Source organism: Malus sylvestris, chromosome 14, assembly GCF_916048215.2.
Source record: "Malus sylvestris chromosome 14, drMalSylv7.2, whole genome shotgun sequence".
Classification (NCBI taxonomy): domain Eukaryota; kingdom Viridiplantae; phylum Streptophyta; class Magnoliopsida; order Rosales; family Rosaceae; genus Malus; species Malus sylvestris.
In genome coordinates, this window is record NC_062273.1 from 15,416,663 (window position 1) to 15,431,608 (window position 14,946).

A 14,946-nucleotide genomic window follows, 5' to 3' on the forward strand; every position below is an offset into this window, starting at 1 on the left:
TCACTAACTGTGAATAGAGTGATTGTATAGGGGTTTTTTTTTATAGCGAAAAGTTTACCGAAATTTTGTGGGGATGATGGGTATATGTAGGAGGAGGTGGCCGGCCATGGGATAGGGTTTTGCTCTACACATGGCAGCTTCCTATTAGCCAAGTTATGTCATCCACAGGATGTGCAAGGAAAAAATATTTCCAAGATATTAATTTGGACATAATATCTTGGAATGATGATGGGAATATCCTAATTGATTGTGATAAGGATCTTTACTTATGTGTTGGTCTCTATTTAGGATTGCATTAAAGATAGGATTTGGTAATTAATCCTTATCTTTAATACCTTTTGACTTTTCTACTCCATGAGCAGGTTCATAAGCAGGGGAGCTGTGAGTAGTCGTAGTCTGCTGCTTAAACTTTGCTTCATTACTGTTAATGTTTTTATTAATAATATTTTTGTTGATTCAAGAAAAAGTTGTGTATTGATACTAGAAATATTAATCATAGATAGAAAGATATCTATGTATACCGAGGTATTTTCTCTACCCCTTCTTACCCTGAAAAATAAGAAGCACCCTGCGTCCTTGAACCGATAACCATTTTTCGGCTAACCTAGCCTCCTTCATCCCTCAGGAACAACAAGGGGTAGTACAAGAATATTCACCTATTGTCCATCGACTACGCACTTCGGCCTGATCTTAGGCCTTGACTCACCCTCCGTGGACAAACCTTGAGAAGGAACCCTTAGGTTTTCGGGGCATTGGATTCTTACCAATGTTTATGTTAGTCAAGCTGACATTCTCGCTTCCTCTTCATCCACCACCGCTAGCGCAGGTGCTTCCCTCTAGGCGGAATGCTTCCTTACCAATGCATTTTTACATCCCACAACTTTGGCAAATCGCTTAGCCTCGTTAAATAAATTTAGAGAATCTTTATCCCTACAAGAAAGAAAGAAAGCCATAGGAAATTTATTCCACCTCCCCTAGCTTTCTTCTTTGCTTGCCCTGACAAAGAGTTGTTCTTCTTCTCCGTGCCGTACCAAGGTAAGAAAAAATAATTTTTCTTTGTCTTCTTCTTAGGTGGTACTGTCGCGGGGCAACCTTTGAGGTGGTGCGACACGTTGGTTGGCAGGGGCTGGGAGTCGGCTTGGCGTGGACCGAAGAGGTGGCGTGGCAGAGGCCTATGGCTTAGGCTACTTAGTTTGGCTGAAGCCAAGGGAGGTCGTGCGATTGGGGCCACGACTTGAGGCGCTATGGGCGCAATGTAGAGCAAACTAAATGGTGTGGAGCAACTGAGGTATCATTGTAGATTGCTCGACGCCTCGAGTAAATGCGCTCATAAGTGGGCAAGGGATACCTTGGAGGTTAGGGAAGAATGGGAATCTGAACCCTCGCCTAAGATGTGTGTTCCGACTGAGTTCATCGATGGTAAGTGAATTGCTTCATCTATGGGCTGCTTTATGCCTTTGTTGAGTTTTATTGGATTCATGAATAAATTAGGCTAACAAAGTGATCTTTTTTTTTTAAAGGAAAAGTACGCTATTCATTGCATTGAAATATAACACGTACAAACTGAGGATAGTGTGCTTAATGGGCATCGAAAAAACCTTGTCGGGGCTTCCAACCCGGTCGAAGGGAAAAGAGCGTCCCGGACGACATAGAGAACTATCCTCAAATGACAATACATAACAAACATAACAAATTACAAACTTTCTTCAAATAAAATATCCCTGAGCAAATCAAAGGGTTCTTCAAACCACAAAAGTTGGTGGGAGAAAATTTGAAACTATTACAATAATTTAGGAGAAAGGGAAGTTTCAGAATCGGAACATATGGATGAAAACCCAACACCCTATCCACTAGGACATTGGACCACATGCACGCTTTATATTATATCAAAATAGACTTTTTGTCCAAAATGGTCTCTGAAATTAACATTACTCAGTTTTTTTCCTTGACAAAGAAAATCGATTTAAGTGGTTCCCTAAGTTTGTCCGTCGTAAATCATTTGGTATTTCTGTAAAAAATCTATCAATAACCTTGTTAAATTGTCACATGGACGAGTAGTAACCACCTTTTAAAGGTATTTTTTATCAAACTACCTTCTCCATTTAACGAGGATATTGACAGAATATCCACTAGATGATCAAATGATTTACAGTGGACAAACTTAAATACCATTCCTATCGATTTTCATTTTCATGAATCAAAATGAAGAATATGACAATCTCAAAGATCATTTCACCTAAAAAGCTTTCCAATTGTAGGGTAAGTGGGGAGGCAAATTCTTTACCCTCCCACTTCTCGTGCCCTCCCGTTTGTGTGGTCACGGTTAAGCCACGTCAACATTTTATATTACTATTCATTTTTGTCTTATTATCCCTATAAAAAAATATATATATAAAATGTTGACGTGGCTTAACCATGACCACATAAAACAGAAGGGTACGGGAGGGCACGAGAAGTGGGAGGGCAGAGAATCTGCCTCCACCATTTGTAGGCTAGACATGAGAGGCGTCACTCATAAAATTTCTCTCTTTGAAATATTGAAGTATTGTTCTACATTTTCTTATTATTTTCTTTATCCCAAAGTCAATTTTTGGTTATGCTAAATTTATTAATACTTACTGTTGATGCGCAAAACGGGAGATCGTAGAACAACGTAAATTCGATCGTGAATCTGCATGAAATGTAAATAACATAAGATGTATCGTGGTTCACCCCAAGGTTTGGGCTACGTCCACACTGATATTGTATTTATCTGTTTGTGAGAGAGAGAGAGATGGAGAGAGCTTCTGAGGGTGAGAGAAGGCCTAGGAATTGGCCTCCCCCAATTGTGAGGGTGATGGGTCCTTTTATAGAATAAGGACTCCTCACTTATTACATATTTGCCCATTCCTTTATTACATAATTACATTTAAGTCCCCTGAGTATTTATACGAGGTCTAAATACGAGGCCCTAAATATGGTATAAACAGTAGTCCCCCAAGTCTTCAGTCAAGAGAGTCTTTTAGTTGGACACTTGAAATTCAGTCCATGTGTCAGCCGAAGTAACTAGATGTTGTCTTGAACTGATGCTCGATATGAGGCGGTGCTCAATCTGAAATGATGCTCAACTAGAAGTAGCACACGATGCGAGGCTGTTCGGCTCGTGGCTTATATTGCCTTGGGTGGCTTGGCTTGTGGCGTTTGAAGGTGAGATAGTCCCTTTTATAGAATAAGGGCTCACTCCTCAATATATGGATGATGGGCTAGAGTTAATGCTCTCTAATGATGGTGAATGAGTCCTTTTTATAAAATAAGGGCTCGCTCCTCAATACATAAATGATGAGTTATGAGTGATGCTCGCGGCGAGGCGGTTGCTCAGCTGGCGGCGATGCTCTCTAACGAAGGTGAAGGAGTCCCTTTTATAAAATAAGGGCTCGCTCCTTAGTACATGAATAATGGGTTAGGAGTGATGCTCTCTAATGATGGTGAGGGAGTCTCTTTTATAGAATAAGGGCTCGCTCCTCAATACATAAATAATGGGCTAAGTCCCCCAAGTATTTTTCATGAGGCCCAGTTGAGGCCCAATATATGGTGTATAGTGTAGTCCCCCAAGTCTTCGGTCAATAGAGTCTTGGCTGGAGACTTCAAATTGAATCCATGTATGGGCTGAAGTGGCGGTTGTTCGGAGGCTGTATTTGTATACCCTGCACTGAAGCTTTGTAGGTGAAGCTTTGCAAGTGAAGCTTTGAAGCTAGAGCTCTGTAAATGAAACTTTCGAAGCTGAAGCTTTTGTAAATGAAGCTTTTGAAGCTAGAGCTCTGTAAATGAAGCTTTTGAAGCTGATTGACATGAGTGATGCTCATGGATGTTGTCATGAGTGATGCTCATGAATGTTGACATGAATGATGGTCATGAATGTTTATGTATGATTGTCATGAGTGATGCTCATGAATGTTTATGTATAAATGACATGAGTAATGCTCATGTATAATTTGGAGTACTGGACGTACTTTTGATCACTTGGTTGGTGGCATGAAGGAGAGTACGGGTTGTATATTTCATCATCTGGTTGGTGGCATGAATGGCTAGTTGCCAAATGATATTAAACTACGTGTTGTACATTTCCTCACCTGGTTGGTGGCATGAATGGCTAGTTGCCAAATGATATTAGAGTACGGGTTGTACATTTCATCACCTGGTTGGTGGTAATAGTGGCAGGTTGTCGAATAATTTTGGAGTACTGGGCGTACTTTTGATCACTTGATTGGTGGTAATAGCGGCGGGTTGCCGAATAATTGTGGAGTACTGTGCATACTTTTGATGACCTGGTTGGTGTTATTTTGGGCTTATGAGCCTTCGCCCTCCACAACATGCCAGCCCATTTGTTTTGGGCTTTGCCCCCTTATTTTTATTTATTTTTTATTTTTTATTACCCTCTGATGGGGTTTATACATATGTATCTGAAAGATAAGAAAAATAATTTACATCATTTAGAAATAAGAAAAGTAAATCACATCTTTTTGGTGGGGTGTTTATTCCTTACTTTTGCAGTGTCCCCATGTGCTTCTCTTCTTCTTTTCTCTTTTCCTTTTCTGCTTTACTTTTGCTTTTATTTCTGTCTTCTTTTCTCTTTTGCAGATGGCAGACAAGGAATGATAAGTACATTAATCTTATCTCCGCTTTTGCACGATCCCTCATGATCACAGCCTCCACCACTTCTCCATACTTCCTGAAATATTCCTTGAACCATTCCTCATCTGTGTCCCAGGAAATCCCCATTTTTCTTTTTCATGTGTAATGCTTACATATTTTATTTATGGCTGATGAGATGTCAGCAATACATACTTGGAATGACACAGCTCACTCCAACTAACATTTGAACTTGAGCAGACTAAAATATGTACATACCTCCAGGGTGAAATCTCATGTATGGAGACAATTTGTACACGCGGCCTTTTAGAACAGTGCACATTGAATCTCTTTTTTGGTGTTGTTTAACAAAATCCGACTCCCCATCTCTAACCGTGACCCAATCTGCATTGTGGAACTGACGGGCCGCTTCAACAAAAATCTTTCCGATGTAGCTAGTGCCAAAGTCGACCAGGACTTGGTGGGCATCGTGGAAGGTGTCGGGGACGTAAATCGACGCCGTAAGGGGGACCCTGGGGGCGGAATGAGAGGTCGTGGAGGGTCAGCTAATCTTTCATCATTACTTTCAGTAATCTCCTCATTTGCTTCCTGTGCTTCTGCTTCTCGTTTTTGCTTTGATCATCATCCAACATCGACTCGACGTTTGTGAGCGCGGACGAAGACGTGCAAGCAGTAGTGGTACTGGTCGTCGCCGTAGTTGAGGCAACACCAGTTATCGACGAGATCGAGATGGATGAGTCGTCAGAGGCAGCACCAGTTGTCGGCGCAGTTGTGGCGAGATCACCGCCACCACTCAGCGCGTCAGTACTTTTACGGCTTCGAATTCCGTTGATTCAGCTAAGGAAGTGAACCCCGATGTCCAGGCTTAAGTGTTCACTGACGAATTGGCACCGCATCCGAGAAATGAACAGCCCAAACCAGCTCTCGAGGACCCACCGATCTATGCGGATACCACGGCCATCAGTCCCAAGCTTTGTTCCTCGCTCCTGCAGCTCGGGACTGGTTGAATCCGTATTTAACTGAAACCCAAAGATGAGGGAGTAGACCCAGGTGGCGATGTCGAAGGGGTTGCAGAGGACGGCGTCGGAGAGATTTGCATAGGCAGTGCAAATTTGAAATTGCAGGAGAATATGAGAAAGGGAAAAACAACGAGCTTCATCTGAGATTGTGGGTTTAGAGAGAAGAAAAGATATTTGTTGATTGGCTCTGTAAACTGTGACCCTGTAAACTGTGATGTGTGAGTTTATTACTGTGATGATGTCGTGATGGACGATAGAGATTGAAGCAGCAGAGAAGTTCATTGTGAAATAAACAATGATGAGTTGAGGTTTTCTTGAGTTGTGTTTGAGTGGTGTTTGGAGATTTGAAATGGATTTTGCAGATTCACTGCGGAAGTGAAAAAATGAAAGAGAACCGACACAACTTTTCGTATCGATTTCCACAGACGGCGCCAAATGTTGATGCACAAAACCGGAGGTCTTGGAACAACGTAAATCCGACCATGAATCTGCATGAAATGTAAATAACACAAGATGTATCATGGTTCACCCCAAGGTTTGGGCTACGTCCACATTGATATTGTATTTATCTGTTTGTGAGGGAGAGAGATGGAGAGAGCTTCTGAGGGTGAGAGAGGGCCTAGGAATTGGCCTCCCCCAATTGTGAGGGTGAGGGGTCCTTTTATAGAATAAGGACTCCTCACTTATTACATATTTGCCCATTCCTTTATTACATAATTATATTTAAGTCATCCGAGTATTTATACGAGGTCTAAATACGAGACCCTAAATATGGTATAAACACTTACCTTCAATTAATTCATAATAACAACTATTGTATAATTAGTGGGAGTTAATTAAATACAGGTTTAATATATGTTTTTATGAGCTTACTATTTGATTGGTTGACCCGATTTTACAATAGCGACAAAATCGTATATACTCTTACATAATAAGTTAACTGTTAACGAATTAATACATAAAAGTCTCATTCGAGTTGATTGAAACTCACAAAAATAGGGTTTAGATGGTAAATTGAGAGATTGCCTCACAAGCCCATGAATTTCACAATTAAATTATCTTTGAATCAAATCAACTTCAGCCAAATTTTATAATTGTAACTTAAACGAGCTTATTATTTAGCCGAATGACCTAATTTTATAATAGCGACAATATCATAACTAACGAAACAAGTTAACCATTAACCACTAACGAACAAATATAACCAAAGCTAATCCAATTTGCCACTAACCAAAACTTATTCAATTTGGCGAGTAAAAGACTAAGACTTTAAGTTGTAAAACCCAAAAAGTATCTCAGAAACTCACAGAACGTAGCTTCACAACTGAAATATCTTTGAATCAGCCTGACTTGAGTCAAGCATCCAAACACCAAGATGCCATATGAAAAAACTAAAAAGTACAACAATTTAAAGATCTAAACAGAGAAATTTATACAAGATTGATGAAAAAATAAAAACCTTTTAAAGACACACACCCACATGAACAGTGTGACCAAAGTCCAAAAAGTTACAAATGTGAATCCAGAACCCCAAAACAGAGTGGATTTCTCTGAAAAAATTTCACAGCAATAAAAGGTATGAACATGGAGCCTACCAGGCATACCTCGTCAGATCTCTTCTTCTGGGCCCCATCTTTTTCCTCACTTCAACGGTGTTCCTTCCCCTTCAGACCACTTCCTCAGTCCCTCAGACATCACAGTGACTTTAGAGAGAGAGAGGGAGAGAGCAGAAATAAAGCGTCTCTCAGATTTTTCCATTTTTTGTAGTCTCCAAAGAGGTAAAAACCAAAACCCAACACTCAGAAAATTCATTTTTTTCACGAAAAATCTTCACTTTGTCCCTAACTCTAAATTTTTGGGGCTGAAAATTTGAATAAAAACCGTGTCTAAAAATGGTATATATCTTAAATGCCCATTATTTCAATCCCACAGTGATTGCATTTTGTCAAAACCTCGTCTTCCGAATGAAAAATCTTGTCCTTTGTCCTAAAGATACTTTCCCTTTCCCCGTTTCGGCCTTTGGGGCAATTACATATTTCCATGTTTCAGTCTTCCTTTCTCTCTCTACACCTGTGGTTTCTCTCTCTACACGTCTGGTTTAACTCCGCTGTGTTCATTTTCCAGAGATTTGGGTTTTGCCAAAGTCTGAACTTTTTCGGGGGCCTCATTGATTTCAGCCAACTGGGTTCTTCTACTCGAGGAGAAAAGATGGATTTTTTGCTTCCTTGTTCTTAGATTTGAATCCTGGCAAGTGTTCATATCTGAATTTTCAAGTTTTATTATTTTCCGTGTTATTATATTTCGCATTGGATCTGTATTGCCTCAAAATACCATCCTCTATCAAATTTCGTTTCTATGATTTTAGTGAGTGAGTGTGTTTCAAGTGTCGGTTGGGTTTTTGGGAAGCATAAATTTAAAATTTGTGTAAGTTTTTGGCTGCAATTATTTTAGGTATTGACTTTTGGGTTTCCATATATTTTTGGATTCCATTTGCATTGTCGCCGTATATCATTTACTGTATCGCTTGAATGAATTTCTTTTGTTTTTCTCTCTTGGTTTCGAACACGAACAACGTTGTTTTTCTGTGTTAAGGCATATACTGCTGTCTTGGTCCTCTTCCTAATTGTGTGAAGAGTAGACTTTCGTTTCGTGGTTCCATTTGTCTGTTGCTGTCAGATATCGACTATGTGTACATTTCTTACAGTGTTGTAGAATGCTTGTCTTAGTTTCTCGACTCTAAAACCGATTAGTTTGGAAAAGAGAATTCAATTCTACTGCATTTTAAAGTTGTTTACATGGGATTTTGGAATTCGACTACTGATTGAAGATGTGTCTTCCATTTCAGAGTGGCGTTTACATCTTATGCAACTGCACTGTATTTGAGTCATTCGGAAAGAGGGAAAGTTTGTAGATATGGATATCGGAGATGATAGCTCGAGGTTCTGTTCTTTACCGGCTACAACTTCAAGGAATATGTCCACCTCATCTTCGGCATTCTTTTCAGCAAACCAGTCGCCATTTTTCTCCCCAAGATCGCCATCTTGTCAACTATCTGAATCAACAAGGTCTGATGCTCCATGTGATAGCATGGTTTTAAGTACAGATCCCCTCAGTTCCAGCTCTGGAATTCCAGACCTTGAATCTCTAGCAAATGTAAGATATAAATTGTCAAACATGTCACCGGCCCCAGCTGCTTCAGTCTCAGGTGATTTTGAGAAGTTTGACCGCGTGTCTTCCTCAACAGCCATTTCTAATAGCATTCTATCTAGTCACAGCCATGCCTGGGTCTATGAGTATTCTGGGCAAAGAGAGAGGCAGAGAAGGCCTGGGAGAAACTCTGGAGACTCATATATATCTGGTCCGGTTTCAATGACATCTAATAGACTGAGGAGCTGTGATGTTTTCATAGGTTTGCATGGCCGTAAACCCTCTTTGCTGAGGTTTGCTAATTGGCTCCGAGTTGAGTTGGAAGTTCAGGGGATGAGTTGCTTTGTATCTGATAGAGCTCGATGTAGGAACTCTCGCAAACATGGAATTGTTGAGAGGGCCATGGACGTTTCTTCTTTTGGGATTGTCATCCTAACAAGGAAGTCATTCCGAAATCCATATACCATCGAGGAACTTCAATTTTTCGCTAGCAAGAAGAACTTGGTCCCAATATTCTTTGATTTGCGTCCAGGTGATTGCCTTGTCAGGGATATCGTTGAGAAGAGAGGAGAGCTGTGGGAAAGACATGGGGGAGAGTTATGGATTTTGTATGGAGGACTCGAGAAGGAGTGGAAAGAAGCTCTTCATAGCCTCTCCCGGGTGGATGAATGGAAATTGGAGGCTCAGGATGGTAACTGGAGAGATTGTATATTAAGGGCCGTCACATTATTAGCAATTAGATTAGGGAGGAGAAGTGTTGTAGACCGGTTAAGCAAGTGGAGAGAGAAGGTGGAGAAAGAGGAGTTCCCTTTCCCTCGAAATGAGAACTTTATTGGCAGGAAGAAGGAACTCTCTGAGCTGGAATTCATACTTTTTGGTGATGTCAGTGGAGAAGCAGAAAGAGATTATTTTGAGCTTAAGGCTAGGCCTAGACGAAAGAACTTGACAATTGGGTGGGGTAGGAGCAGTTCATTTGATGAAAGGCGAAGGGAACGAAAACTGGAGATTGGAAGCAGAAAGGGAAAAGAACCAGTTGTGTGGAAGGAGTCAGAGAAAGAGATTGAGATGCAAAGCACAGAAATTCCTCAAAGACAATCAAAGCCCAAAAGTGGTGGAAGATATTCAAGGAGAAAAAGATCAACAAAGGTTGTGTATGGGAAGGGGATTGCTTGTGTGTCGGGGGACTCGGGAATTGGCAAGACGGAACTTCTTCTTGAATTTGCCTACAGATATCACCAGAAGTACAAGATGGTTTTATGGATAGGAGGGGAAAGTAGGTATATTAGGCAAAACTACTTGAATCTCTGGTCGTTTCTAGAAGTCGATGTAGGGGTTGAAAATTGCTTTGACAAAAACAGAATCAAAAGCTTTGAAGAACAGGAAGACACAGCCATAGCTAGAGTACGCAGAGAACTCATGAGAAACATGCCATTTTTGGTGGTGATTGATAACTTAGAAAGTGAAAAGGATTGGTGGGACCACAAACTTGTAATGGATCTTCTTCCCCGTTTTGGTGGAGAGACGCACATAATAATATCCACACGCCTTCCTTCTGTGATGAATTTGGAGCCTTTGAAACTCTCGTACTTATCCGGGGCAGAAGCAATGTCGCTCATGCAGGGTAGCGTAAAAGAATACACAGAAAATGAAGAATTGGATGCTTTACGGGCTATTGAGGAGAAAGTGGGACGCTCAACCTTGGGACTTTCTATTGTAGGTGCAATATTGTCTGAGCTGCCCATACTTCCAAGTAAGCTGTTGGAAACAACTAATAGAATGCCATTAAAAGAATTTTCATGGAGTAGCAGGGGGACTAATTCGTTGAGGCGGCATACTTTCCTTATGCAACTCCTCGAGGTGTGTTTCTCGATTTTTGATCACGCAGACGGACCGAGGAGCTTGTCAACGAGAATGGTCCAGGCAAGTACTTGGTTTGCACCGGCCGCGATTCCAGTTTCTTTGTTGGCCCAAGCTGCTCACAAGATACCTGAAAAGCATCAAGGGACGTGGTTATGGAGAAAGCTGATGAAGTCTTTAACTTGTGGCTTTACTTCATCATACACCAAAAAATCAGAAGCAGAAGCGACTTCCATGTTGTTAAGGTTTAACATTGCCAGAAGCAGCACCAGGCAGGACCATATCCATTTCCATGAACTCGTCAAGCTTTATGCTCGCAAGAGAGTTGCGAGCGGAGTTGCACAAGCGATGGTTCAAGCTGTTATCAGCCGTGGATCAATATCTCAACACTCAGAACATATCTGGGCAGCCTGTTTCTTAATATTTGGATTCAGCCATGACCCTGTGGTCGTTGAGCTTAAGGTTTCGGACCTGCTGTATCTTGTCAAGGAAGTGGTTTTGCCTCTTGCAATACGGGCCTTCATAACATTCTCTCGTTGCAATGCTGCCCTAGAACTCCTCCGCCTATGCACCAATGCCCTGGAAGCAGCGGACCAAGCGTTTGTAACCCCAGTTGAGAAGTGGCTCGATAAATCACTTTGTTGGAGGCCGATCCAGACTAATGCTCAGCTGAATCCTTATCTTTGGCAGGAGCTTGCGCTATCAAGAGCCACAGTGCTAGAAACTAGGGCCAAGCTGATGCTAAGAGGGGGACAATTCGACATAGCTGATGATCTAATTAGGAAGGCGCTTTTTATCAGAACTTCTGTTTGTGGTGAAGATCATAAAGACACTGTAGCTGCTCGCGAAACTCTTAGCAAAGTCACCAGGCTTCTTGCAAATGTTCAAATTCATACTTCACCGTAGATCCCATTTTTTTTTCGTAAGCAGATTTTATTCTAGCATTTATAGAGTCTGAAATAAAACAGTTGTATACCCCATTCTGATAGTTTTTCTATACCAATTTTTAGTCCGAAAGAGATTCCATTCCTTTGGCATAACATCATCATTTCTTGTTATGCTTATGTGAATAACATTTGTCTGCCTCCAGATTGGGGATTAAAATTTTGATTTTGCTCTTTCATATTATAAATAAACTGTAATGCAGCTCCAGAGTTTTTGAAGGATTGTTCGATGATGACTTGCGGGAGTCGGGCATATGAAATATTGTTTGCATCCATGTTAACTTCTGGGTAATATGTTTCTCTTTTACTACTTTTGAGTTTGGCATCTCGAGATCTTAATTTGATGTAGAATCAGTCTTCTACCGTATTTCTATCTCGTTGTCTTACTTTGTTGTATGTTCGTTGAGGGCAGAAAGAAGCACAGGAGTTCCGAATTGCTGTCATGAGTGAAAACTTTCACAGCTCATCGCCATATTCCGAGTGCAAATCCAGGTAAACTCTTTCTTTCATCTCTTAACTTCCGAGCTGTAATTTTATGTCTCGATTAGGAGTGTGAGCTATACGGAAAGATGCAGAAAGCTTAACATTTGGATGTACATTCTGCATAGATAACGGGCTCCCATGTGCTCGAAGTTGTTTATACGTATCACATCCGAAACTGAATGCACTCATACGTACAAATTCATACGATGATCGTCTGACCAAATGCTTGACTTGAAGTTGTCTATTAATCTCTGAATTCAAGCACAGATGGTTAAGGATTTGATAATTGACAAGATATCGACGTAGTACTTGTCATGCTTGTGTTACAACGTAGGAAGATCAATGTAATATCTGAATTGACAGGATGCTTTTCTGCTCATTTTGTAGGCAAGTATTTTGCAACAACTTCTTTGTTTCTCCGCACTGTCTTGCCGTGGTCGGAAATGCAACGGTGTGTCCTTGTGACTCTGAATTTGTTGTGAGCTTACAGCGCTGTCGGAACGGTGAATCTGAATACGTATTGAGATGCTTCTTTTATTATTGTGCCGAAGTTTGACGGATGAACTTATGAGCGTGTATGCACCACAGGAGTTGCTGAAACTTGTTTGGATTATAGCAACACTGGAGTTGCGAAAACTTGTTAGGATTACGATACAATAACAAAAGTATCCTCAATTTCAGTAAACCATTTTGACTTATTATTTATTCAAATGAGCGTCCTATTACGGTTCCGATTATAAGGAAGCAAAAAGTAATGAGATTCTGTTCTTAATTTATAATGATATATTAGTCCTTAATCACATACTACTCTTTTCTTTCAAGGAAAGAGATCATCTCCGGATCTCTTCCATCAAGGCTACCGGATCAAGTGATATGCAATTTCAATAGTCCGAATCACTTGATCCGATGATCTTGGTGGAAGAGATCCGAAGTGAATCTTTCAGATCTCTTTCCTTCTTTCACAAATGGGTTTGAGCGGAAATTTCTTTCTCATCACAAGCCTTGTGGGTGATGTACAAATGATACGATGCAAATGATTGGAGCAAGAAATTCATTAAATTTGAATAATTAACAATATATATCATTACTTGTAAAACTTAGAAAATTTGTTTTGATATTTGTGTATTTAATTGAGAATTTGAGAGACTTTAATGGATTTATAAATTCATGAATTTTTATGGAGTTTATAATTGATTTGTAGAGATTCCATATAAAATTTTGATTCAATTCCCTCGAAATCTCATGGAGCTGTGAGATTTATGGATGTTTAAAACACATTACGAAATCTCTCAAATTCTCTCTAATTGTTCAACTTTCTCAAATTCTTTAAAATCAACTTCTAATTAAATACACCTAGAATGTTATAAACATCTTTAAAATCCTAATTGAATACACCCGGATTTTTACGGATTTTAATAAACTATCTTAAAATTTTAACTGAATACACCAGTAATTTCAGATAATCACTTAAAATCCTGATTGAATACTTTTAGATTCATTAAAAGAATTAAAATTCCTCAAAATCCTAATTGAATACATCCTCTTTAACAAAAAAAAAAATTCACGAAAAAGCTAAAATAATTAATGAACAAATTCAAAATTCATTACTATCAAATTTAAATTTGAGAATTAGAGTGAGCAGTAGCAGTTATAAATCTTTAAAACATATGGACAAAAAAGTCAAAAAATAATAAATGACTCTTTGTCGAACACAAGTAAATAGTCTGACAATAAGTAAGGAAACGAACAAATTGTCACGAATCCATCTGGTGACCTCCATCTCCTCTGTTAGATTGTATGATTGATTTCTGATAAAAGTGGGACCCGATTCGAAAGTGTAGTTAACTGTTGGACGTGACATCTTCTTCTGCATCGAAATTATAATCTGCAAAAACATTTTCAGAAAAAATATTAAAACTAAAAATAAAGAACCAAAAAGATAAAAACGAAATGCCCTCACGCAGGATCGAACTACGGACCTTCAGTTTACAAGACTGACGCTCTACCACTGAGCTATAAGGGCTTCTTGCTTACGTAATAGTAATAATACTTATTTATTGCTTAAATGTATTTTTGGTTCACATTCCAGTTTAAAATTTTAGTGGGAAGGAAGGGTGTAAACATAATTTATTGATTTATTTTATGAAATATATGGATTTATTTTTTATTCATTGAAATTTAAAATATACGTGTCACTTTATAGAGCTGCAATCAACGGTAAATTGCTCTGGTGGATAAGGGTTTTCTCTTCAACCTCCCCTTTAGTCTGGCTTAGAGGAGTTTACTCTGTCTACATGGAATGGAAATCAGAATGCAATTAATTTGGCTCCTCAAAAGGTGAGAAGAAGTTCCTCCACAAAATACTTTATGACTGAATCATGGAACTTCGTGCTTATACTCAGAACTGTTCATATTATAAATCAGTCTATAAAAATCTTTGCAAAAAATAAATAAAGTATGAGATCATTTAATCATCGAATTTTATAAAAACAAATGGTCGGATAGTGCAAAAGCATTACGAACCGTTTTTTTATTTGCTATAGTTGATTTAACTAAACAACCTTGTTTTTTAATTGATTTTTTTGGCAGAAATGATTTTTTACAAAATATTTATAATATGAACGGTTCCAACTATAAGCACAAAATTTCATAAATCGGTCGCAAAGTGTTTTGAGGAAGAACTCCTCAACCCTTGGAGCCAAGCATTCCTCAGTCAAAATTACCACTAGTCCAAAACTTTCTTGAATCCCATGTTTAAGTTTTGTAATGGATCGTTCTAATCAATGTTCATAGTTCACCGTTCGCAATCAGCCAACTCTTGATCCGGTGATATTTTTCTTCCTAATAATGGAAAAGCTCCAAAGTTC

The 14,946-nt window shown here is 39.4% G+C and overlaps 1 protein-coding gene and 1 non-coding gene across 5 annotated transcripts; one reads left to right on the forward strand and one right to left on the reverse strand.

Annotated features, from left to right (window-relative positions):
- The first annotated feature begins 7,257 nt into the window (after positions 1 to 7,257).
- LOC126600524 (uncharacterized) lies at positions 7,258 to 12,851 on the forward strand. 4 transcript variants are annotated; one of them, XM_050267096.1, is made up of 5 exons: positions 7,258 to 7,426; positions 7,773 to 7,895; positions 8,494 to 11,884; positions 12,009 to 12,088; positions 12,467 to 12,851. In XM_050267096.1, the coding sequence occupies exon 3, from the start codon at positions 8,562 to 8,564 to the stop codon at positions 11,556 to 11,558; it is 2,997 nt and encodes a 998-aa protein (XP_050123053.1). In that variant the 5' UTR covers positions 7,258 to 7,426; positions 7,773 to 7,895; positions 8,494 to 8,561; the 3' UTR covers positions 11,559 to 11,884; positions 12,009 to 12,088; positions 12,467 to 12,851. The 4 variants fall into 4 exon arrangements, with proteins under 4 accessions (XP_050123053.1, XP_050123055.1, XP_050123054.1 ...); XM_050267097.1 differs by lacking the exon at positions 7,258 to 7,426 and having other exon boundaries at positions 7,433 to 7,895; positions 8,494 to 11,574; positions 11,800 to 11,884; XM_050267099.1 differs by lacking the exon at positions 7,258 to 7,426 and having other exon boundaries at positions 7,433 to 7,895; positions 8,494 to 11,574; positions 11,800 to 11,883; positions 11,998 to 12,088.
- A 1,179-nt stretch (positions 12,852 to 14,030) lies between these two features.
- TRNAT-UGU (transfer RNA threonine (anticodon UGU)) lies at positions 14,031 to 14,102 on the reverse strand. The gene has a single exon. It is a non-coding gene; the product is annotated as a tRNA-Thr (tRNA).
- Between the last annotated feature and the right edge of the window lie 844 nt (positions 14,103 to 14,946).

Bases quoted from the DNA above. Each gene is read 5' to 3' on its own strand.
- LOC126600524 (XM_050267096.1), top strand. From the start codon at position 8,562: ATGGATATCGGAGATGATAGCTCGAGGTTCTGTTCTTTACCGGCTACA.